We start from the raw sequence: 25,907 nt of genomic DNA, 5'->3' as shown, positions 1-25,907 counted from the left end.
CAGGCTAGCATCTAACTGAAAGGTACTGTTCTATAGAATCACTTGCAGGCTGGTGCTTTTTCTTTTTATTTATTTTTTTCCTGAATTTGTACTTCAGTTGTCTTTTATATTGATGTAGATGATGATTGAAAAAATATAGGATACATTTATACAGAATTTTTAATTTGCAAGAGAAAAATGTTCATTTTTAAATAAAACTTTCAGAATCTGCATTTTACCTAATTTAGAGAGCTATAAGTAATTATATATACATGCATTTTGACATCTATCTGATATGTATTACACCTTGAACAATTTTGAGACTTCACTGTCTTTTCTACTAATGCAGATAAAAGAATGAAATTGATTTTGTTCTGCAAGTTTCAAAATATAGTACAGCCAAACGAGTTTGATAGAAGATTTTGGGAACATCTCCTCATGAATTTCAGGACTGAATAAAAAGTAGCAGATTCAGGACTGATTTAAAGTAGCAGATAAAACTTGCTGCAAAAAGGAGTAAAAGTTTGCCTTTCAAAATAAGACTCCTCCCAAAGTTACCAAAAAAAAAAAAAAAACCTCTAACCAATCTCCCCCTTCGTCCCAGCCTCTCCCTGTCCAAATAATCAGTTAAATCATTTATAATAGAAGATGCAAAAATATTAAAGTAACAAATTCCCTTTTCCAAAGCTGTTGATTTGCTTTGCTGAAATGCTTATCATTTTAATCAGACTTCTTACAATAACAAAGAAATCATTATTGGGAGAAAATCTTTCCAATTATGTTTCCTACATTAATCACATTTACATTATATTTATAATAATACACTCTTGTTATGGTCATGCTCTAGTTTTCTTCATGATAACACATTAAAAACATACGGAAACATATAGATATTGACAATATAAAACCAGAAAGTCAAAGATGTACAGCTTTTCAATACTGTACTGGTGATAACGATTGTCATAATCACGTAAATATCCTATCCACAGGTTATCTTTTCCTTTATTACTTTACTTGTGTTTCTTTATTTAATAGATAAATTAAGAATAATTTAAATGTATTTTCTTGTATTTTTCCTTGGAATCCAAATATGAAATAGTATTTTCAACAATACATGACTTTTGGGAATTAACTAAGGCATCTTACTGCATATAGATTTACAGTCCTTACACTGTGCAAATAAATCTATGTAAATCAATTTAACACCTTTCTGAACTGTCCAATTTGCAGCATTTGAAAATAAGACCCTAAACTTCAAAGTAATACGTGACCATATGCACAGGATCAACTTTATTCTAGCCTAGTTGTTGCTCTTCTACTTTTAAACTGTTACAGAAGATGAAGTTTCAATAAATAAAGCATTATCCAGGGCCACTCAAAACCAGTTAACATCATTCCTATATAAAGAACTATTAAATTTTAAAGATGCTATTACCTTAAACTTTCAGCAGCTTCCTGAATGAATGATAAGCCATAGGTTCTTACAACATAAAATTTAGGCCTCCTATAAAAACTGATAATGAAGGACACTCCTGTTTGGTTGTCCTTTTCAACAGAAGCATATCCCAGTAAGTCAGTTCTTGTTTATACCTCATTACTCTTGACAGATGCTGTTTTTTATAACGATGTCTTGCAGAAACTAAAGGTCTCAGCTACTGAGACTCTAGTCACTGCACCTAGTTTTGCCACTACTCCATTATTGCTACTGAATATCATTGACCTATTGACTGGTCAATACATCAGTTTTTGGATTCACAGAGTAACAAGAACTGAAAAGCTAAAAAAAAAAAAAAAAAAAAAAGAGAGAGAGAGAAGAAGAGAGAGAGGGAAAAAAGTAGACAATGTTGACATTATAGTGTTTCTAATCCTCTAAGTTTTATTCAGTCAATTTGATATTGTTTACCTAAGTAAACAATAATACTTGGCAGTAGCCAAGACTTTTTAAACAAAGGCTACTACTGTTGTTTTCATGTCATCTAAATTGGAAAGGGTCTTATAAATCTCCCCTCCCCTCCTAATGCAAATAATGTAAATAATAGTCTTATGCATGCATGCACACGTGTGTACACACACACGCGCACACACAGAGTTTTAAACATGCCATGGGAAAATAGATGTACCTACCATATCTGATATAAATAATCTCTAAGGAATTACACACTTGGTTATTATACTGTCAAGACATTTACACATTACATTTATATATAATATATAAATTTTATATATTTTCCATTTTTTAACAATTATCAGTCTTGGATTCTGAATACTTCCACCCCACTACAGAAAAAAATGTAATCTAGAAGAAGTAATAGTAGTACAAGATCCTGATGCTACTTGGAGAATAAAGTCTAATCTGAGTTGCAAGCTATATAACTAATAATACGTTTTGGTCCCCATTAATATAGCATAGTTCTTGCAAAGGAGATTGCAATCTTAATTTTGTTGTGCTGTCACTTACAAAGAGCTAATTAGAGATTTTCACATTTAACTCCCAAAAAAGTAGTAAATGAAAAGATCTTTCAGAAAGCACTCATCTAAAGCATGGGCAAACTGATTATTCAACATGCAGGTAGGGAAACAGCAGTATGTCCAAAGCTGTGCAAGATGAGAGAGGCTGACTGATTGCCATATGAAACCCAGAAGCGAAGGTGGCCCAGGGTGGAAGGGGCTCTCAGTACCTAATGAGGTAATTTTTTTGAAGATTACAATGTTTAGTAGTTAAAACTCTGAAACCCTTTTCAAAGACAATTGAAAGGAACATAAGGATGTGTAAGTTAAAAAAAACATAACAGGTAACATGAAGCTAGATTTATGCCACGAGGGAAAAAAAAAAAAAAAAAAAAAAAAAAAATGTCAAAAAAAAAAAAAAAAAAAAAAAAAAAAAAAAAAGCTCATAAAATGTAGCTCAGTTTCTGGCAGTTTTCCAGGGGCACAGCTTATAACTTCTTTATGGTTATCTAATTTCTGATGCATACTCCACAGTCCATAGATCTTTCCAGTATTACACTAGGGAGCCAATTTCTAATATTGGTAAACAGTATGTTTTCACCTTTCTTTCTCAAATACAGCTTAGACATGTTTTGCTAGAACTTTTAAATACAAGTAGGAAAATCATTTGAAGCTTGACTGCTGACAAAAAAATTCTGTTTGGTTCTTTAGCCTGGCAGAGTTATAAGCAAAAGAAAACACAGTTGTAATGTAAAGTGTTAGCCAACCTATAATGACAGAACTTGCTGCCAGTTCCTCTTTTAACAGCAATGATAATATCAATTTAGGAACAAACAGCCTCCTATCTCCCTCTCAGCTTTGCCCATTTCTTTTGAAGGGATTTTATTCACTTCATGGTAAAATTAATCCACTAAAAAAATAATGAAAGTTGCTAGCATTTCTCCTCTGAGGAACGTAAATCACTTAAAGGTGTAAATAGGATTATAAAATGACAATGATATTTGGTAGATATTTCCTATAGCTGTATCAAGGTCCTATTTTACCACTAAGAAAGAAAAATATTCTAATGACATCAGTAGCATATTTTCTTAGAAATGAAACAAAGCTTCTGACAGGAATTCAATATAAAAACTGGACATGTCAGACCTCTGTGTCTCTGTGTGGATGAACATACTTCCACTTGAATTAGAGATGTCTTATAATATGATAGAACTGAAGTAATGGTCCATTAAAAATCATCAAAATTATATTGAGAGCCTTATTAAAATTAAAAAATAATAAAAGCAAGTACACGATAAAGTAGCAAAATATAAACAAAGAAGTACGATTTTTTTCTTGACTACGATAAAAAGTCCAATAGCTCAGAAAAGGTCAGAAAACCTGTCATCCAAAGAAGGAAATAGCTAGAGTAGGAAAGACACAACAAATCAGATCATTAATTATGGGATTTTCAAAGCAGATCAGTTAAGAGCAAAAAAAAATCCTTCAGAATATGTCTAATGGACATAGTACAATTCAAATGCCAAGATCCAGGCCCGCACTGGTTAATATTAGGAAGCAGACTGGTTGACTTAATTTTGGAAAAGTGAGCAGTCACCATCAGAATTGCACAAATCAACACTATTCCAGTTTTACCCACTAATGAATGAAAATAGGCCAAGAGTTTTTGATAACCCTGGTGAAAAAATAGGAGAAAATAGAGCTCTTTAAGCCCATATGCAACATAGAAATTACGTGTGGAGAAAGAGAGAGAGATGGATGAATTTACAAAGTTGCAGTCTGTTGTTCAAACCCACTTCAATGCCTGTATCATCCTATTTTTGAAATAACAGAAATACAGGTTTGATCAGAAATTATTGGATGTCTTTTTTCAGCCTATGCTAAATTAGAAGCTGGATTGATGATTATAAGGATCCCTCTTCATTCAAAATCCATTCAGTGAATCTTTGATTAGAGCACCTCACTCAAACACCTTTGAAAATCCCATCCATGATTACTATTACATTTTTAACTTCAAAGAACGTTAATCTAATGAAAAATTAATGATACTTACGGACACAAACAGGAGTTTGTCCAGACCATTTGTGATCTTGAAGGCAAATTCTGACAGATGTTCCAACAAGTCGAAAACCAGGATTACACTGGTAGACTACAGTATCACGGTAACTGAAGCCATCTCCACTAATATGGCCATTTACAATTGGATCTGGAGAACCACAGTGACCAGCTACAATTAAAAAAACAACCCATCAAAAACACATATTCTTACAAGTCTTGCCAACATTTACAAGAATGTTGATGGGAAAATAACATTTTATTCACATTTTTATTAAACATTGTATCAGAGTAGTTTACTGTACAAGTGATGGGTGTAAAAAGCTACAGGAAGTATATCTTCTACTTTTTCAGAATAAAGGAAGCAGTGACATTCCAAGATTTTTAATTTTCATATATATATAATTTCTATAGATTGTGTTGCACAAATGACAATTTTTTTAGAAGGACGTCTGGGAAAATGTAAATTGAAAATGTCTGAAATTACAAATATATCATTCTTTTTTTTTTTTTTTTTTGCTATAGAAATGACAGTTTAGCATGGATAACAAATTTTCCCCTCTTCTTTGGTAAAGTTGCCTGTTTCCTTAGAGAAATGTGGATTACAAGTAAAAAGTATTAAACTACCAAGTCACTATCACTACTGCATTACAGTATTCTGATTTTTCTTATTCATGATTTGCCTCAGACTTTATATCTGTGCTAGTAAATAGAACATGCTTGGGACCATTCTCTGGCACTGAGTCCTACTGGCATACAGCATCCATAAAAGAAACTTCCTCATCCTCCAGAACAGTTGCTAGGGAGCTGCTTCCCAGAATTAGTTAGCACTGGTTTAGGCTAACTTGAACTATATCTGGGAATTGACTTAGGGAGAGTTAGCCAAAAACATCAGGCATTATTCTAACAATTTAACAGAAGAGGTGATCAAATTCCATCCTCGTGTGCATGTCCTCTCGTGTGCATGTCCTGGCATTGTTATTTCATTAGAACAAACGCAGCATTTGTCATTCCACTTATCCAGCAAATAACTGATTTCTCACTAGCAGATCTTCAGGCATTAGTGGACAGATCCTAAGACTGCAGTTAAAAACACACACTCATTTATTAGAAGAAAAAAAAAAGAGCAATTGTGTGAGTTCACAGTCAGTATGTTACCTTCAGAAGAAAAAACAGACTCATATATGAGATTTTAAACTGTATTACAGTAGCTCTTTTACAGGATTGCAACACCTCTAAAGAGAACTTTACAACATTTTAAGCCTCTATTTTTTATAATTTTCCTCTGGTCTAATTTAAAGACTGCAACATACAAAGGAGGTTTCCATATTCTTGAAAAAAAGTTTCTACAGCTAAGTATATCTCATTATGTTCAATTATTCAGCTTCAGTTCCACAAGTAATTTGATAAGGGGTTTTTATGTTTATTTATTATATTATTAACAATAATCTTAAAAGTACTCTTATTTGAATGTACTCTTTCCAAAAAATAACAGCTTTTATATTCAACTGATTCTAAACTGACATATTTAATGTCTTTAGTCTGTGCCTATAAATTCATATTAATGTAAAAATTATCATAAAAATTCTCTGTATTGTTTTCTAATACAGGATATTATCAGTATACTTTGAAATAAAGACCTTTTTCCAGCTGCACAAAAGACATGGAAAGAAAGGAATGTCTACCAGCACTGTTTCTTGCTTAGTTATATCCAGCTGTTGTTATAAAATACAGAACTCAAATTAGTTTTGGTGCTAAGGTATCCCAGTAATAAGCCTATTTCTGGATTTTTATTTCTGTTGAGAAAGTTTCTGAGCAGGAAACTATTTCTCTTTATTTACTAAAGAGAAGAAAAGCGATCATTTTTTAGTGGTACTAGTTAATTACAACTACCGTTAATTTCAATTAAAGCTATGCTAAGCACATCCAGTCCTCATTTTGAGATGTGAGGACAGGGACCTGAAGGCTCAGGAGTACCGCTAGAATGAGGATGTGTGATGCTCTGTTTCACACTGAGGCCATACCCACAATCAATATGTACTAAAGTCGCTTTATAATGCTAAGCAGTATATTTATTTATACTTAGTGGCTCTTCTAAATCACTAGAACCATAAAACATATGTCACACTAGATTAAGGTTTATTTTTTCCATACATATAGGGTTTTTATCTTAAAAAGAGGAATAATTGAATTGTCTCTATAAGGAGAGATTATGACACTGCTCTGTAAATTTGCAGAAGTGTGGATGTAAGCTTTCTAAGTCCAATCTCTTACACAGCTACTATTCACCTTACAGGTGGTATGGCAATGGAGAGAAACAAAGTCGTTGACAGCATATAATATTTCTCCTGGCAATGTCTCATAGAATAATTTACCTTGTTCTTGGTCTGAATCAATAATTTCATCCACTCTCACCCTTTCTTCTCTCTTCTCCAGCCTCCCTCAGCTACTTCTTGTCTATCATATGTTCCAGCCCCTTTACCACCTTACTTGCCCTTCGCCTGGACTTGCTTCAGTTTGCTGATCTCCCTCTTGTATCGCAGGGGACAAAAGCCTAGACAGAGTACTCCAAACGCGTGCCAGATAGTCACCTACTTTACCGCAAGGCTACACTGGTAAGTCGTTTCAACTTACCCACTGAGTCACTCAGGCTGCTTTCTGTGAGGCTGCTTTCTACCCAGTTTCTAGCCTGTACTAACGCAGGACCCAATTCTAGAAGTGCAGGACTCAGCATTTGTCTTTGCTAAACTTCGTGATTTTTCTGTTGGTCCATTCCTCCAGCTTGTCAAGGTCCCTCTAATTAGCTGTACTGCTCTCCAGTACAACTAATTATATATCAAGCACTCTCCTGTCATTTGCTGTCATCCTCAAACTTGCTGATGCTGCATCCCAACCTCTCATCCAAGTCACTGACAAAGATGTTGGAGAGTATTGGACTCAGTATCCACCCTTTAGAAACATCATTAGAAGCGGGTTACTAGTCATATCTTGAACCACTGAACACTATCTTCAGAGCTTTGTTGTCCAATTAGTTCTACAACCAGTAGTCCACCCATTTAATCTGTATCTCTTCAATTTGGCTGCAAGGATACTATGGGAAACTGTTCCAGAAGTCTTGCTACAGCCAAAAGTAAAAGAAATCTATTGCTCTCCCCTCATCCGATGATCTAGCCATCAGGAAAGGCAGTAAGGTTAGTCAGTTTTGCTTTTGATTATGCGATCCTGGCTGTTCTCAATCATCTACTTGTTCTCCATATGCCTGGAAATGGATGTGCCTAAGACTTGCTCTCTAATTTTCCCAGGGAGTCAAGTGAGGTTGACTAACCTGTAGCTCTCTGCTTCCTTCTTCTCGCCCCTTTTTGGTCTGATGTTACACTTGTTTCTTCTTCACACACTAGAATTATTTCTACCTTTCAACCATGGTAGTGAGTGGCCTTGCAATTCTATAAGCTACCATCTCAAACTCACCCTGTCCAATCATACGGACTCACTCAGTTTATTTAAGTAGTCTCTTACGTGATCCCCCTGCTGCTGTAACAGCTCTTTCTCACACAAAATGCGGTACTAGGAATGGCGAATTCATGGTGTGGTTAATCTACAACTAGATGAACTACATGTTAGAGTGGAGTTATCTATCGCTTCTAATAACAATTTCTTCTTCCAAAGAAAAAAATCTTGCATGGTCCTAAATTTTTACTCATCGTTCAGGGAAGGAAATCTACGGAAAAGGTGGAAAGGGGGAAAAGAGAAGCTGTATTTATACAAGCTAAAATGGAATACATTTAAATATCAAATTTTTATAGGCCTAAAAAGTGAAAAATTGAAATGCAATGGTTGTATTGAAGCCAAATACAAGGAATCACAAGAAATTTCAGAAACAAAGATAGCTGAGATGTGCCAGCTGGAGCATTGCATTTTTTCTCTTGAATGAGGATTTAAAAACACTCTGCATTTATCATGTGAGTCATTTCATTTACAGATCACTCCAGCTAGTGGATTTAATGATTTTTTTGTGAATTTTGACTCATTTAGATTAAGCATCTTAACAACTTAAGAACTGAAAGAGCAGGGCAACAACATAAAATGTATGCAATTTTCCAGTCACACAAAATTAGATTAAAAGTAAATAGAAGAGGCTGCCAGTGGATTTTTTTAATAAAATATGCTCTTAAGAACAAAGGAAACTGTTCACGTGGTTCAAGATTGAGTCAATAACTGTCTCTAAAACGTCTGTATCTGTAAACAGGATACAGGTCATTTTGTTTTATTTTTCAATAAGAAATTGAAATATAATTCAATAACACTATATCATACTAGATCAATTATGGGACCAGAGATTTATACCAAAAAAACAGTATTATTTTTTCACACTGACAAAGGTAGGGGATTACATATATTACAGAATCATGTACAATATTGAATTCTCACATTTTGGGAAAAAATATACTAAGAATTTATGAAAATGAACTGGAATGGATTTACTTTTAGTTTAGATTTTAGAATAAATTCCTAATGTATTTGGATAGAGTTTTTCACCTGAAAGCCATACAAAATATCTGTTCAGGAAAAGCATTTTAGCCTATGATTAAATTCCACCAATAGTAGAGATGGAATTAGGCATACACTTCAATGCTTCTGATTAAAGCCATACTCTTCCTACACATATTCATGCACACTCATACAACACAAAGCATATACTACTGATTTATAGGTGCAATTATTTTTCAAAGGGAAAAGGGGAAGTGATATGAAATATCAGCAGTATTAGGAATTAAWCAAAAACAAGAAAAAATAGGCCTAAGGATCCTATTTATCTTTTCTAACTAGGAAAAGATACACACAATACTAAACGCTTGAAAACATAAACTCTATATTTAGCCTTGGACTCATTAACTGCAGTCATTGGGCTTAGCTTCCTTCTGAGACAGATAACAAGGATTTGACAATCCTTTTATTGAAATGTAGAAATTAGTTCACTGAATGGGGCTGAAATCATAAATTCACTGTACATAGATCAATGGTATCACAAAGTGGCATCTATTTTCGCCTATAGCTGTCTGGAACAACATTCATACAAGCACTGTGTAGGTAAAAACTTCTTCAGCTCATTATCATTCTTTTGAAATGTAAAGGCTCATTCAGAAGCTCTCTGGGTGTATGCCTAGTGATTTTCTCAGATCAGTCCTAAAGGAACCTTTGAAATAAATCTGGTGCATGTTGTCCTTCAAACTTAGGAATACACAATTGGTGGCATTCACATCATCTGTCTTAAGAATCAAATTTACCTTTTCAGAAGTATTCTCTGGAGGAGCCTACATAGTTCCATTTAACTTGTTGGGAATTTAAGCCCTTAGATTGTACTCTAAATTGCATCTAAATTAGGTGCCTAGGCTACATGGTGTAAATATCCTTCATGTGAGAGAAATTAGAGCGGGTGGAAGAGGCTTAATACAACCTTCTGTAGCACGCATGTGAAAATTCATTTATATTTAGACTTTCACACTAATAGCTGTGCATTATTCTTGTCATTATAAAGTTTGTCATTATAGAGCTTGTCTGAATTTGAAATGGCAAAGGCTAAATGGTGTTTAACAGTTTTCCAGTTCTAGGTGCAATCTTTTTTGTCTAGTGAGGATACATACATGTATTCAACTGTTCTCAATGCACAGCTGCATTCTACAATGCAAGCAACTGGTATATCCCACAGAAACCAAAGTCACTCATTTTTTTTAAGAGAAAGAATTGGGAAGTATTGTAAGGTAAGCATTATTTTTATCACAATTATAGTTCCTGCAAGAAGTATTGTGGTCATCTGAGGTGGAAATACATCTGCAGAAATAGCTAAAAAAGCAGATAGTCAGCTGGAGAAAAGCTAGAAGCTAGTAGCTATGAGCAAGGGGATAGGAGCATAGTAAGATACAATTTCAATATGGATTTATAAAATACTAAAACAGACAAAATCCAACAGAAAAAACTCCTAGGTAAAGGAAAGGATGAATTTAGATAAATAAAGTTCAAGCTGTATATAGAGACAGTCTTTCCTAACTTCATTAGCTGCTCTCCAAAGGGTTAAGAGCTTCATTTGTGGGTGTGGTTTTTAAACTTATTAGTGGATAAAAATGGTACAGGTACTTCATTAATTAAGTCCTGTGCAGATGGGTTCCTCTCCATCTGTACACTATTTGGGCCTAAATTTATCTTTATCATAGGCTGTTACTGTTCTAAGTTGTTTAATGGTCAAATATATTTCTCAGTAGTTATAACAGACTCCAGTCTTCCACAGGCAAGAGCAATTTATAATACATACATAGAATCCATTGAGGTTTACATATGGTTTAGTTTGTATATGCTGGCAATTAAATTATTCTGCATGTTTAGCCCTCCAAAAATGAAAAGCACTACAAAAATGCTACAAACTATTGTGATTGTTCAGCAGATAAAATGGTGTTTCAAATTATTTAAAATGAATGAAAGCCAAGCACATCTTTTTTGATAGAAATTCTGATATGCAAGTACCAGGCACCACACTGGTAATGAATGATATACCACACCACAAACACTGTGAGGTAAAACCTTTCTTTTTGCAATGCAGCTCCCATGCTTGCAACAGAACAAATTGTTGAAGAAAATACTTTCACACACGTGGACTTGGATCTATATAGTTGCCGTTCCCCATCTTTTTAACTGTTGGTCAGCCCTACTCCAGGGATAACGTGACATCACAGGAAGTAAGATTGTGCTGTCTTCAGGCACAACCCTCTTATGTTGCTACACGGTGGAATGGATGAAACATAGTAGTGATCTTATGTGTGCAAAAAGGTAGTCCTGAAGCACAGGAGAGCTCAAAGAAATTTCCCTAGTCAGCACCACAGTGGAATTGGTTTTGCTAGGCAAAACAGATTTGTTTTATTCTTGTTCATTCAAATCTTCTCAATTTATGCAATTATTTACTACAGCAAGATGTCATCACTCTTAATATAGTGCATTTTAAATTCCAAAAATAAATCATAAGGATTGAAAAGATATCAAGCTAGAAAAATGTTTTTTGTCAGAAACAACTGTATCTTGCTGGGGTTCACTAATTCAAATCTGATGATTTGAATTACATCATCCCAGGCTACTTTTTTTCAAAAAGATCCTCTTTTATTTTTCCTTGCTGATGCAATCTAATGTCTCAATGGAAAGAAGAATAGGCAATCAACAGGGCAAGGAGGACAGGAATACCTAGGTTTTATCTTCCCTTCTGACAGAAGACCCCTTCGTGTCTATATTTCACCTACACCCAGTCCAATTGTGTGTAAAGATACTGGGGAAGCAGTAACTGTGATGAAGAGCAGAGCTAATATGCAGCTTAAAACTCTACACTTTTTTTTTCATTGTCTAGGTTATTATGCTTTTGTTTGTTAGTGCATTATTGTTTTCTAACTTGCAATCTGTTTCAAGTATTTTCCCTAAAAGTGTTCACAGAAATTAAAGATCTCCAGAAATGCAGGATGTTTTCACTACTACTCCGTTTAAAAATGTTTGCCTAATGATTCTTGATATTCCTTTTTCTTAATAACCTGCTAAGATGAAGTTGATGATACATGAAAATTGTTTTTAGAAGACGTAATTGAGTTCATATGTGGTCCCATTACACCTGGTTACTGTGATGCACATGTTTGTCTTTTATTTTAATATAATATTCTACCAGGTGAATGCAGTTATATTTTAGATAGGAGCTCTACGCTTTGCTCAGTATCTGTGGCCATTTCTTTCAGTTTTTCACCTTGGTGTGGGCATGAACTGCAAACACCCTTATCATGGTGCTATGCTTAGAAAAGAAAAGCAAAACAGAATAGACTACATATTTATCATTTTATAAAATACTGAGCACCAACTATCTGATATACTAAAGATTGTATGTGTATTTATCTGAATACAGAAAGCCAGTGGTCTTACAGATGCTGTGAAAGTTAAACACATTCAAGTTTTTAAAAATGCTCAGTAGCCTTGTATTTCAGTTCTTTACATGCATGTTGCATATTAAGCCAGTTTTGTGACGCTGATTTATTGCAAAGATACATGCAGTATTAATTTTGACTTGGTTACTAAAATTACCATTAGGGATTCCTCAGTCAGTATGTCACAAGTTTGAAGAAATGAGGCTTAGAAAAAAGGAGGGTTTTTTTCAGTTTTGATTGAAGTTCTGGATTTACTCCTTCCAATACAACAAAAGTTTTTCTTTCTTCATGAGATGCTACTAAGCATGGCTGCCTACATTTTTAAAGCAGCTATTTTGAAGATATCAAGGTCAGAGGAAGAAAATTGGTATTTTATGTCTTTGTTCATATGTAAAATTATTATGTTGGCATACTCTTATAAAACATAATGTTCCAAAGGCTGAGAGGTCAAGGGATTCTACAATTTAGAAATCAATAAATATAATTTATTTAAAGGTTCTAAAGTTAAATGTTACTGTAGGTATACAGTTAATTAGAAAACTTTCCTTTAGCCTATCTGAAATTTTTACAAAAAATGAGACTGGAATCAGCTTTGATATTTTATGTTATAGCTACTACCGTTTCCATATAAAACAATGTTTTTACTGTTTTATTGCTGCAAAAATAGGAATGGGCCTTATTCTGGATAATTATATCCTTGTTCCTTGATCCTATTGCATCTATCAAACATTTATAACATATTAAAGTAAGTATAGAAATCTTTCATCTTGATGATACTTGGCTGTATTTTTTTCTTGCTTCCCTTCTTTATTACGTTTACTGCAAAGATTAGATTTAGACATACAGAAAGATGAAACATTGCGGTGTTCTATGAGTGCATCAAAAATAAAAAGCATGCATGTGCATTACATTTTTTGGAAAGCACTGCATATAATATCTGTGCACAAATAGTAGTCTCTCAATCAGTGTACACCAGAAACAAATCTTAAACTTTCTCTACAAGTATCCATTTTTGTTTAAAGCCAGTAATACCAAGTATTTGAATCTACCTGAAAGACTGACAGTCATCCTAGAAATTTTTAAAATTCAATTACTTCCTCTATAAAATGATTTAACTTTTATGTATGGTAGGTGGTCAAACCATTTTGTTTACAATGTACCAGATAGATACATAGTAGTACATGTTCTGCTGAAAAGGATGTGTCTAGATAGCAAAGAAGGTGGCAGCTTTCTAAGCAAGGTTGAACCTGAAGAAAAATGAAGAGCTTCCTCCTTGCCTGAGAGCAACTGAGTACACTCAGTTGCTAGAATTCCTGAATTTCTAAAAAAAAAAAAAATTATGTCAGTAGAATAGTATAAAATCGTTTCTAGCATACAGTATTTTCTTTATTCAGAATATCCTTATTTTTCATCATTTTAAGAGCATTGTTGCTTGAAATAAGCCAATTTCCAGTACTTATTTTTGTGTTTGATTTAAAAAAATGTATGTGTGTATATATATATATATATACATATATATGTGCATTTACCTAGGCATTGGGTTTCAGTACCACTCCAGAGTCCATTTGCCAAGCACTCTCTTACATGAGAACCAACTAATGTGTATCCTGTGTTACAGGTGAATATTGCAGTAGCTCCATACACTGTTAAGGTTCCAATCTTATTCCCATTTGSTGGAGATGGAAGACCACCACAGGAGATAACTAGGAAAAAATAAACAAACAAACATAACCAAACATCACTACAACTGAAATATGAAATCACTTTGCATAATTTCTTAGATATACCATCTCGCTTTTTTAAAAAAGTAAGTGTAATACAAAACAAATGCGAAAGAGTTTGGCCCATTGCTATATAAGGAGTTGTATTCCACAGAAGGGGCTTAAAATTATGCTCGCTTTGGCAACATATGTCCTAGCTCTGAACATTCCGAAAGGTATTTTCACACTTTGACAGTAGCTTAGACGTAATCTGGATTTCCAGAGCTGAAGCACAAGAACTACATGAATGCCCAGGAAGGTTGTGGCTATACTGCATGTTTCCTTTTTCCAGGCTGCTTCTCATATCTTTCCAGATATGAGGACCTTCCCAGGCCTACTGAAGTGTTATGCCTTCTTATAGGTATTATCTTTACACGTGGTACTCTGAACTATTTTAAATTGTCTTTCTTCTTATTTCTCACTGATATTCATAATCTATAGTATATATCATAGGCTACCTTCTAAAAAAATAAATTTTGTCAACTCTAGACTCATTATCACAGAAACCTTCTGTATCATTAGCTGCAACCCACAGCTATTACAGACACCACATGAAAACCTCTCTTTTAGGAATGTATCAAACTCTAATTTAGTTAAAACTGTTCTGTCACATCTTTTGTTTCTAGAAAAAATAAATTAACAATCTTGTAATTGAAGATGCAGACAAATGCCTCCCAGAGTTTCAACTGTATTTTATAACCTGCTAGCGTATATCATGGGTTCATCTTTACTTCAAAAGCATGTTAATCACAGTTAAATTTACTAACTGAAACCTCAAGGTCTCATTCTTCTATATTTTAAAGGTTCACTATAGAAAATAACAAGGAATTTCCAAGGTAGAATTTGGATAAAATAGATCGCATATGACTGCAGTCAGCTTAGCCACAATTAAAATATATGTGATCAAAGTCTGTTATGCACTTAAAGTTTCCAGAGGTAGGTAAGAATCCTTTTGATTAAATTCAAGTCATATTAATGTGGCTAAGTGTGGCTAATGTGGAGAAGCCTAATGCTGTAACTTCTAATGCTAATATGCAGAATATTAATTATGCTTATACATATAATAAAACAGTGTCATTTTTTTCCCTAAGGTGCAACAGAATGGTTTGTTCTAAACATGTCAGAAATGCTATATTTTCGTAATTGCTAGGAAATGTTAATGCAGCATAATCTTAAACAAATGAAACAAATGTACTAGTAAGGTATCTCTTAATCCAGAACTCCCCTAACGTGATGCTTTGCACATCCTTTAGAGATATCATACACATAGAAACTATTCACAACATTGACATATACAATTTAATGCTTTACCATCATTGTTTCAGTTATCATTCCTGTTGCTTCAGAAATTTAAGTTTTAATAGGTAGAATCTATATATACACAATCTAAGTATGGGAGCAATAGACATAAAGTAAATATTAGACTTCTCTTCAGTGTATTATTGGATCTAAACGATCTATATCTAATGAGAGTATAACTAAACATGAGGATGGAGTTTGCAATAATTAAATCCTAATCAGTCCTCCATCAGAGCACAAAATAAAATATCTGTCTTATAAATAAATTAATCTTTAATCAGCAGCTCCTTTGATTTCTGTATCTAACTAACCCTTTGCTTTTTGTTAACATCATCACATATGGGTCACCTCATTTTCTACTTATTTACATAAGATTTCTATAATTGTAAAGGCTGGTGAAGAATTAGCTTTTAAAAATACTTTAACAGCTGAGTAGTAGCTGCAATTAGGCAGCAACTACAAAACTAGGCTTTAGAGGTTTTCTCATATGTGTGCACCAAAAAAAGGGCACATGAATTGACTTAACAGACCCCAAATCCCCTGATTTTAAATTTAAAATAAAAATGGATATAGTAAGAGCTATACAAGAGTTACCCTATTTTTCCAATTGCATATTTTCAAAAATGAATTTTTCCTCAATCAAAACTGACAGAATAAATAAATAAAAATAAAAATCCCACAACCCATTATTATTTAGGTAAAACCAGATTACACTGTCTTCATGCACTGGTTGCTGTTCTAGGTAGCTTTCTCAGCCTTGTCCTCAAAGCATCTTAAATAATTTCATTTTCTTTTATAGAAAATAGACATTGTTATTTTATTTTTAATTAAACAGGTTAAATCCTTCTATGTGTTCTTTCCTTTGTTTTTCTTTTTCCATCCTAATATCATTCTCAAGTATTCCCTCTGCAAATTCTATGCCTTATATTTGAAGGAACATACTTCCCAATGCTGGTGAGAAACTTGATTTTTACTGGGAACTCTAGCAAAGAGAGGAGGTTTGACCAAATTATAGGAAAGGCCAATTTTAATGGCAATATTTTCTATAACGTTGTTCAGGACATAAATGGATGTTTCCATAACCATCTTTTAAAATGTAGGTCTGAAGTAATGCCTTTAATTCATTAGATAATTTGCTACAATGCAAAATGTTTCATAAAACTAAAATAGGCTGCAAAATATCCAAAATTCATACATTTGTGAATTATTTCTTGATCTCACAGATGAAGGTATGGCATTTAAAAAAATAATTTATATAGTTATATTTTCTCTTTCCCTTTCCTTTCCTTCCATTTCTTTTTTATATCATATTTGTAATTAGGCTTATTCAAAACAATTCCTGTCTCCCTGGATTAATGCACACATATCGTTATTTGATTCCTAAAATGTGACCACCTAATCCTCAGTGATCATCTTACATTCCAATTCTTTTTCCTAAATATAGCCATTTAGCACCATTTGAGATGCCATAGTATAGCCCTCCTGGCTGCTGTTTAAGATCTCCCATATACAATAGAGAGATGTGTCACATCTACCTCATGTTGGGGTTCATGTATCCTGGAGCATTTCAGTTAATGCCAGAGCAGTATTTTTACTCAACAAATACACACACGGCTACACACGTCTGTATGCAAACACTTAAATTTAGACATCTTACTCCTGAATCCCATCCTTGGGACTGATTCAGTACCACTTTAGATCATTCTAGGGTATTCTGTGTAGTTTCCAGCTGCTGCTGAGGAAAGCTGAGAGTCTCTTGTAAGTCCTCTGTAGTACCTACCATCTTAGATAATGCAATGTGCCTCAGACGACATTAAGAGTTTATGGTTAGGCAACTGAATTGCATCTTTTTGGTATCACAGGATGTACACTGTACTTAAGTGTTGTGCTGTCATTTCTTTGCAATAAAAAGCTATCTGATGTTTAAGGCCATTGTGTTATCATAGACATAGAACCATATAAAATAATTCTGATATCATTTATCTTAACATATCATTAATGCCTGCAGACTTAATAGGGTTTGACAAAGCAGAATGATTCCATTCCTTCTGCTTTAAAAATCCCAGAACTGAACTGTTTGCCTGATCCCCAGAATTCTTTCGTAAAAGCTGTCATAAAATATCCCTTATTGATTCAGACCCCATTAAAAGTCCCTTATAGTTTGTCTCAGAATAGCCATTCTAAAAAATCTTACATTATTACAAACGGAAAAGTAAAATTAAAGAAAACTTCTCATTAAGGCAACTTTACTGAATAAAAAATCCCTTTCTAAAAACAAATAAATAAAGTATCTTTTTCAGGATGAAATACATAATTTGAGTAGCTCATTGGAATGACATGTCATGCTGAAAAACTGTGTGTCTAAATTTTATTTCCAGTTCTGCTCAGTATGTTCGGCCTGTCAGTTGTCCACTTTTTTTAGATGCTAGACTTTCTGTGTCACCCTGGCATTGAAAGAGAGATAAGTGCTACCATAGTGCAGCACAAGTATTTGCTTTAAGGTTGGCAGAGCTAGCTGATGTGCCAAATATCTTCCCCTGCTGAAGTGAAGAACATCTTGGAGAAAGGAGTAAGAAGGAATGGATTTTGGAGGGGATTTATTGAGACTCTGACACTGTAACCCATGACAACTATACTGACTCTAGTGACCATACGAATGGTCACTGTATAGTGACCATTCAAAGGGAATGTCAAGGTTCTCTAAAGCACTGAACATCTGAATTCAGACTAATATTCCTTATGATACCTTTGTATGAAGAAAGCATTAAAACATGCTCATGAACTCACATGTATGTTTCTCCAACTGTACATGTTTTATGTTTCACCCAAAAGGTCAAAGAAATATTATCTTCTAATCTAACCTAATTCTAAGGTCTTCTAAAATAGTCACATCATCTCCTAGTATTCTCCAAATACTTACACTATACTTAGTTGAATAAATCCACAATCCTAGATCATCATCCAGATTGATCCTATGATTCTAAATCTCTGACTGTTGTATGAAATGTATTGTACTTTACACATACAGATTCAGAGTTCTAATCAACTCATTTCATTAAGTGATAATCAATGAAAATATTATATCTGCTTATTTATAGAAGATTGATATTAAAAGAACTTTTTTTTWAAAAAAAAAGCCTTATTTATAGAAAAGTGTATGCATTAAAAAGCATTTTATATTCTGAAAACAAGTATGTTCCTTACCCTTACAACTTGGCCTTTCATTGCCTGCACTCCATGTTCCATTAGTCCTGCACTGTATGAGTCTTCGACCCAATAAATAATATCCAGGACTGCAGCTGAGCATGACTTGAGCTCCATACTCATTCAGTGACCCAGATATCAATCTCCAGACAACATGTTCTGTGAGCAGAGTCTCTATGCTGGGACAAGTTACAGCTGTGAAGAAAGGACATGTAAATCTTAGCATTCTACCCTTACATTTTTTCACAGAAAATATGTCTTGCCTTATTGGCAGAAGTCATGCAATGTAAATTGAGCACACTACAAGCACTTTTGAAACATGATTTCCATCAAAAATAATGAACAACATACAATTAATATTAAGAATTGAGGAGAGGTTTGCAGTACATTTTAATTTAGAGAGCTGCAATGCAACAACACTCCCTTCAATGTGATTCATTTAAAAATTTCAGAGCCAGAACACATCTCAGACTAGAGTGGATATCCAAGGAACAAAAAATAATGCTGTGTACTTTATGTGAAAGCTCAACATCTCCAGCTCTACTGCCCTCTGATAATTCAATGTACAAGAATTTTCACACAATGCTGTTTCTCTGTCCATGATATTCATTTAACAAAAGCTCTAGCACGTTCTTGTCATACAATTTGTTAACACATATCACATACTAATTGCTATAAAATAGTATACTGTGGATATTCAGGAAAATTTTGCAATTCAACTTCGTATACTGGCTATTAAAAATAAAGATAACATTCAGAGAAATTTTAGAGAGATTGCAGTTCTGCGGCATTTAGTATTCCCGATTTTTTAATGGAATGTAGTTAGCGCAGGTCACTAAGAAATTTAATTTAGGTTTTTCATAAGACTTACTATAACTGTAATTGATTTTTTTCTGAAATAACTACCATCCATATATAGCATTTTTTTATATATTTTTCAGCTTTAAACTGATGCTCTGCAATTCAGGATAAAGCCTACAAACTATTTACCATATTGGATTGAATTCTATCTTAATATGTCTATGTCTCTATAAATAGACTAGTTTTATGAAAATATTTATGATTATTTTAATTAAAAATAGCCATATTTGGATTCATATATTACTCAGAATTTCCCTGCTACAGAAAAATTCTGAATGAATTAGTAACTGCCCATATCCCAAAGAATGCATTAGCAAGGATCATTATCCCAGCAATACTTGAGAAAAGCAACACTTTTGGGGGAAAAAAAGAAAAAAGAAGCAGCAAAGAAAAATTCACCCTCTCTTTTTTCATTTTTATTATATATTGCTTTGAAAAGTAATAATTTTTCTAAAGCTCTAGTACATTAGGAATCATTAGGTCTGATCTTTTCTACACTATGCTCAAGTTATGCTGTTAAATACAAAACAGAAGAAATAGGAAGAAATGTGTAAAAAACCCAAATTTTGTGAAAAAATAAGAATGAGAATCTGATTATCATTTATGCTACAATAAATTTACATCATTATCCTAGTGGAAGGACCCATGAAGCTGACAAAAATTAGTTATGTACACTCTAGACTTACTTTTCGTTGTCTGAGAAGTGCAAAGTCATTTTATCAACGGTACGAACATATAATGAAAGAGATTAGTCCTGGGTATTACTGAAATGTATGGAAACTAATAGAAGAAACACTCCTGTAAAATTTGAATTTTCACTACTTTTCAGAATAACTTTGGTAAATGATAAAAATATTGATCTACCTATATCTTATATGAATATCTTATGTATGACATAAAAATAATGTCATATAATAACATTCTGACTATTTAGAAGCCACTTGCCAAGTTAAAAGACAACTTCCTATCTACTAATCTGTGTTTCTTAGACAAAGAATAAAAATTATTAACTAAGAAACAGTTCTTCCTTATTTATTATTAAACACTATCAAGATCATAAAGGTTTATCATAAAGGCACTTAATACTTCAGACAGAAATCATATAGGTCTATCAGAAGACAAGATTATTCTAAATAGGTATTCAATACCTCGATAAATTAAACTTTTTTAACACTTTACCTTTGAAGTAATAGATTTAATGAGAAATATCATTCTTTCAAAGATGAAAGGAACTTCTTACTTAGCCTAATAGTCACTACTAAAAACTGTATTCTCAGTCATAGGGATATCTTAAAACACAAAGAGATAAGAAGCTCAGTTATTTCACTGTATGTAAATGAGCCACATAATCTTTCCTCTTAATCCAATACTAATGTTAGTATATAATTTATTTTGCTCTTTATCTATACATACACTTCGAACCTTGTTGCAAGCACACTTTACATACAAGAACATATTTCAATATACATTTGTAGAATTTCTACTTGAAGATGTTATTGTCTGAGTACAGAATATACTTCCTTTAATTCCTGACTGTATAATCTTCCTGACTGTGTAATCAACTAAAAATGCTGTTTAAAAAAATTTAAGCTTTTAATTTTACAAGTAATGATTTTGATTTATTATTTTCTCCTTCTTTCAGGAAAAAAAATAGACTATTAATGCATACTTGATTTAGTGCACATAGTTTATGATTGAGTGCATAAATTTGGCCCTAAGAGTGTCTCTCCTGTAAATTATGGGCTGGACACCAGTGTTGCTTGTTATTTACATAGATGAAAATGAAAAAGATGATCCCAACTTTTTCCAGATGCAAAGATGTACTCTCTTTTTTGTAGGTTTATTTTATTCAGAAATCTTGGAATAATATTACTTGTCATGAAGTATAGGTCAGTAAACATGATTAACATTTGAAATTATATTAAGACTCATTTTAATGAAGTGACAATCTCCATATACTGACAGTTCTGAATAGGCTCAAAAGCAGGGCATTCATCCTGAGATATAAGTACCATAGAAAAGTTGAAAAATTAAGTTGTTTTATTATCACAAAAACACATTTGCTACTCAAGACTTATTACTACAGGAACAGTGGTACTGAACAACATCAATAAAGTAAAGCAAAAACTTTTTAACTACAGCTATTAAAACTTAATAAAAAATGCATATTAATGTGAGCAGATTTATGAGTAACTCTTCATAATGATCAATCCCTTGTACTTTTCTTACTCTTTTTACTTGTTCTGGTCTATAAACACAATCAGCTATTGATATGTTCAATAGCATACTATAACAGAAAGCTGACTCTTCCTTTATACTGAGTTGCCTTTATGTCTGCAAGCCTTTGCTTGTCTTTGCTTACTATTAGGTAAATTAAAAAAAAATGCATCTCATGCTATCCCAGCAGCATCTTAAATGTGACATCAAATGTCATTTATGTGTCTCTTACTACAGTTATTGTTTCAAGACAAAAAAATTGACAAATGCAATGTGTATGATGAAAAATCATCTCAATTCTAGGAACTGGCTAATATTTTGTAAATGCAATGGCATCAGATACTTGCTTGTCATTTTTCAGCTGGTATTAAAAGATCATGAAGAAATTGAAAGGCCATTTTCATCTTACTGTAATTTCAATTTATAATGTAATTAATTAGAACTATATCATTCAAATATATCACATGGACTAACTACAGTATTAGATTAATAAAATAAAATTAATGTTAAGGTAGTATATTATGAAAGCCAAAAGAGAGAAAGTAGTGCAGTCTCATCTTACAAGAATTAGTAAAATAGGAAGACTCTAGAAAACCAAATAATCCCATCTACTGCAGAGCCTAAGAACAAAGGATCATTTGAGCAAGTTGATAACTTCAGTGTTCTAGTAGAAAAGAAGAGAATCCGGCATAAAATAATCAAGTGCTTTTTGATGTTCACCACATTTAAACTAGAAAAGTTTCCAAACTCCAGAGCAGATAAACAAAAAGTTCAAACAGTATTCAGTGTCAATCTGCCAATCCAGCCAGCTATGTCAGGTCGATTTGTTACCAGTCTAACATATCCAAACTCCATCTAAAATGCTTGAAATAATTAACTATTTTACTACAGCTAACTGAACAAACACTATCTCTTAATAAGTATTCTGTGTAACAGAACCATCCTTAACAAAAAGGAAAAAAAAATACTGATGTTAGGAAATGTTAGTGGAAGTGTTGCATATGGTCTTTCATACGTCCTAGCTAATAGAAAATGCCACCAATTATATATCTATGAACAATGAGTGATGACACACTCCCTATTTATGTTCACAAATTTCTTTTTGCATTTATAATACAATTGATGCTTTACTTCAGAACTACTATTCAGAACCATGTTTCAAAGTAGTATAAATAGATATGTACAAAGATAATTAAAATTATAAAAAAACTTCTAAAATTTCTAATTATTTTCTAATTAATTTCTAGGAAATCGTATCAGAAAGAAATGGTCAAAACATTGCTGTTATAGCTCAGTCACACTGCTGCTTTCAAAAATATCTACAGTGAGATCTACAATTTGCAGATTATGCAAAGGCAATGTTTAGATGCAAGGTGCTCTTTAAAATGCTTAGTATTAGAGAAAGTAGCATAAAACAAGGCACCTGATTTAATCGTTTGAACCAGTATATTAGGGACTAACTGGAAAGGGCAACAAAGCTATCCATTTGCAGGGGATATCTCAAGTAATTAAAATTTTAGAAAAAATAATTAACTACAGACTCAATTTCCTAGGTTATGTATCTGCTCACTCCCATGGAAAGGAAATCAATTAAGAGTAGCTAAGAAGTTACTCTGTTTTAGCAGTATCTTTAGTAACAAATGTATGCTGGTATAGATGTTAGCACCAACACTATAACCTACCTGAGTACATCTTATAAGTGCATATATAAATATAATCTAGCATTGCATATATTCATATTTTAATGCAAATTATGGTATTTAGCTTGTAGGACATATTGGCATAATCAGAAAAAGTAGGTGGCATCATGATCTTGCAGTAAGTGTATGCATTCAGTTCTTCTGATCTTGCAAAGAGAAACATAGATATAAAGCATGAAATTTGCTGTCACTATTTTTTAACCCTCTGAGACAGTATTTTAAATGAGTTCCCTTGGTATGGTAAGAAAGCACAGAGTGCAGGAGATGATGCACAGAACAGAATGCTCTGCTTTGCATTTACCAGATCCTGCTGACATTAATGCTCTTTTTTGTGCATTCTTAAAGGAGTTTCATTTCTCCAGATTTCCTATGGAACAAAAAAGGTTATACTTCCCTTAATTTCAGCTGGTCAGGTGTTCATATCACTTTTTACTAAGTGGCTGGCAAAACTTTAAAAATAGGCATTAATCATAATTATAATTTTTTTAAGAATTTATATTAGATATTTTCTAGCACTAGAAATGTCTTTTTTAAAAATATGCTTCATGCTGTCCCAGCAAAATTCTTTTTTATTTTGCCCTTTTATGAAAAAAGTGATGCTTGAATTCTGGAAGAATTGTGTGTTTCATTCACCCTAGTTCTTCTAAAAATATCATACACCCTTAAATTCTCATTCACGTATCACATCCCAGACTGTCAAAAGTTTACAGCACTGGAATGTACAGTTTCTCAGAGCAAACTCATATTTTGCAAATATATTACTGAGGTTTCTTCTCATGGAACATGAATTTTGGAACCAGTAAACAGCGAATCCTCTAATAGCACTGTAGTACATATACTAAACAAAGAAACAAACTCCCTCCTGGTTCAGAACAGGCTTAGTATAACCTTTCTGATTCAGATGTCATACCAATTTTTCAGTAGCTTGCTATTACTACATTATATATTTTCTTCTACTGACACAATGAAGCACAACACCTCCTTTCTGTATCTTTTGATAGAGAAGCTTTATAACAGCTATTTCTTTACATTAATCACAGGGAAAAGTAAATAATATTTTCAAGTTATGAATGGGCTTTCCTAATAAGAAATTTGATTGCTGCGGAGAGAGAACCCTGGCTTTAAGTTAGTATTTCTTTTTCATGAGGAAAGTCAGTGTCACGAGTTCATAAAATAATAATAATAATAAAAACCCTAAGAAATATATATAGATAGTGACTTCCAAAATGATAGATATTCTTATCTGTTGTCTTTAGGAAAAAAAAGTCACTTCTATCAATATGATGCAAAAGGAAAAACGCTTCCACATGAACATGTAGATTTCCAAATCAGAAAACTACAGAGAAGCAACAGAAATAAACAAGTATGTAGTGAAAAATATTTTAAATTTGGGATTAAAAACATTTAAAAATGAAAGAAATATCTGAGGTGAATGGAGTGGTTCCTACCAACATCTTTCTTAAGCACTGTCTGTTGTTTGGACTGGTCAGTAGTGTCTAAATGGGCAGGGTAGTTTAGATGACCTTGTTTCTCTAGAAAATAGTTATGGACCTTCTACACATCCAAGTGAGACGCTGGATTGATCTTCAGGAGAGATATATCTAAATTTAGCACTTAGATGTAAGTCCTTTTGTCTTTTCAGCTTTTAGTCTTTCTGATTTGCAAGACTTAACTTCTCTGCAATTGATGATATATATTCTGAAGAAAGTGAGGCACAGAAAAAATATGTAGGTATAATTTTCACTAATTTGTCACAAAAATGTAATAATCATGCTATGATGGTGTAATTTTAGTATAATAATAGGAAGAGATTATGTCATTCAAAGGAATGGAAGGAAATTTCATTTAAGATTTTTCCCTTTGAACTTGTTACTGCAAGAATCAGTATTTCCACAGTGGCAGACACAATTCAAATCATTGCTGATGAAATGGAATAGACAAAACAAGAATTTTCCAAAAGATCTTCTTTTTTTTTAAAAAAAAAAATATTAGAAAGATGGAAACTAACAACTTTTTACAAGAGTAGTTTATGGGTGTGTAAAGGTGCTCATGCCTGACAAGGTAAAGCAGTGTTTCTCAGCTGACTATATTACAACTTAAGACCTTAAATTTGCAATCAGGCCCACAGAGCTTTTCCTTTGTACTTAAGTACTATACAAATGATAGTCATTGATGTAAAAGGTACTACAGTCACTTCATATAGCACACAGTAAGGAAAACAAATCCTATAGGTACCTATATCCGGTTCTAGTTCTGTGATTTATCCACATTTCCCAGGTATATCTGCACCTTTTGGATGGAATTTTTTTTTTTTTTTTTTTTTTTTTGAACTTCCTATTACACTCCCTTCTTTTCTAATAGTAATGTACTTTCAGCCAAAAGTTCTTGCAGGCTTCACACAGTGTCCTCTCTTCATGTCTGAACTTACTATTATAGGGTTG

General features: G+C 33.0%; 1 protein-coding gene across 1 annotated transcript in view; it reads right to left on the bottom strand.

Moving 5' to 3' along the window:
• Nucleotides 1-25,907, bottom strand: part of CSMD1 (CUB and Sushi multiple domains 1) — a 626,201-nt gene that overhangs the window by 60,753 nt on the left and 539,541 nt on the right. Inside the window, exons 51-53 of the mRNA XM_085309436.1 lie at nt 18,689-18,883; nt 13,955-14,128; nt 4,481-4,654 (exon numbers count right to left, since the gene is read on the bottom strand). Of these exons, the coding sequence (XP_085165562.1) occupies nt 4,481-4,654; nt 13,955-14,128; nt 18,689-18,883 (543 nt within the window). The remainder of the gene's footprint in view (nt 1-4,480; nt 4,655-13,954; nt 14,129-18,688; nt 18,884-25,907) is intronic.

This window comes from Rhea americana, unplaced genomic scaffold (assembly GCF_003343005.1).
Source record: "Rhea americana isolate MKP2758 unplaced genomic scaffold, rheAme1 scaffold_299, whole genome shotgun sequence".
In the NCBI taxonomy this organism is placed as follows: Eukaryota; Metazoa; Chordata; class Aves; order Rheiformes; family Rheidae; genus Rhea; species Rhea americana.
This window is presented reverse-complemented; position numbering and strand designations above follow the sequence as displayed.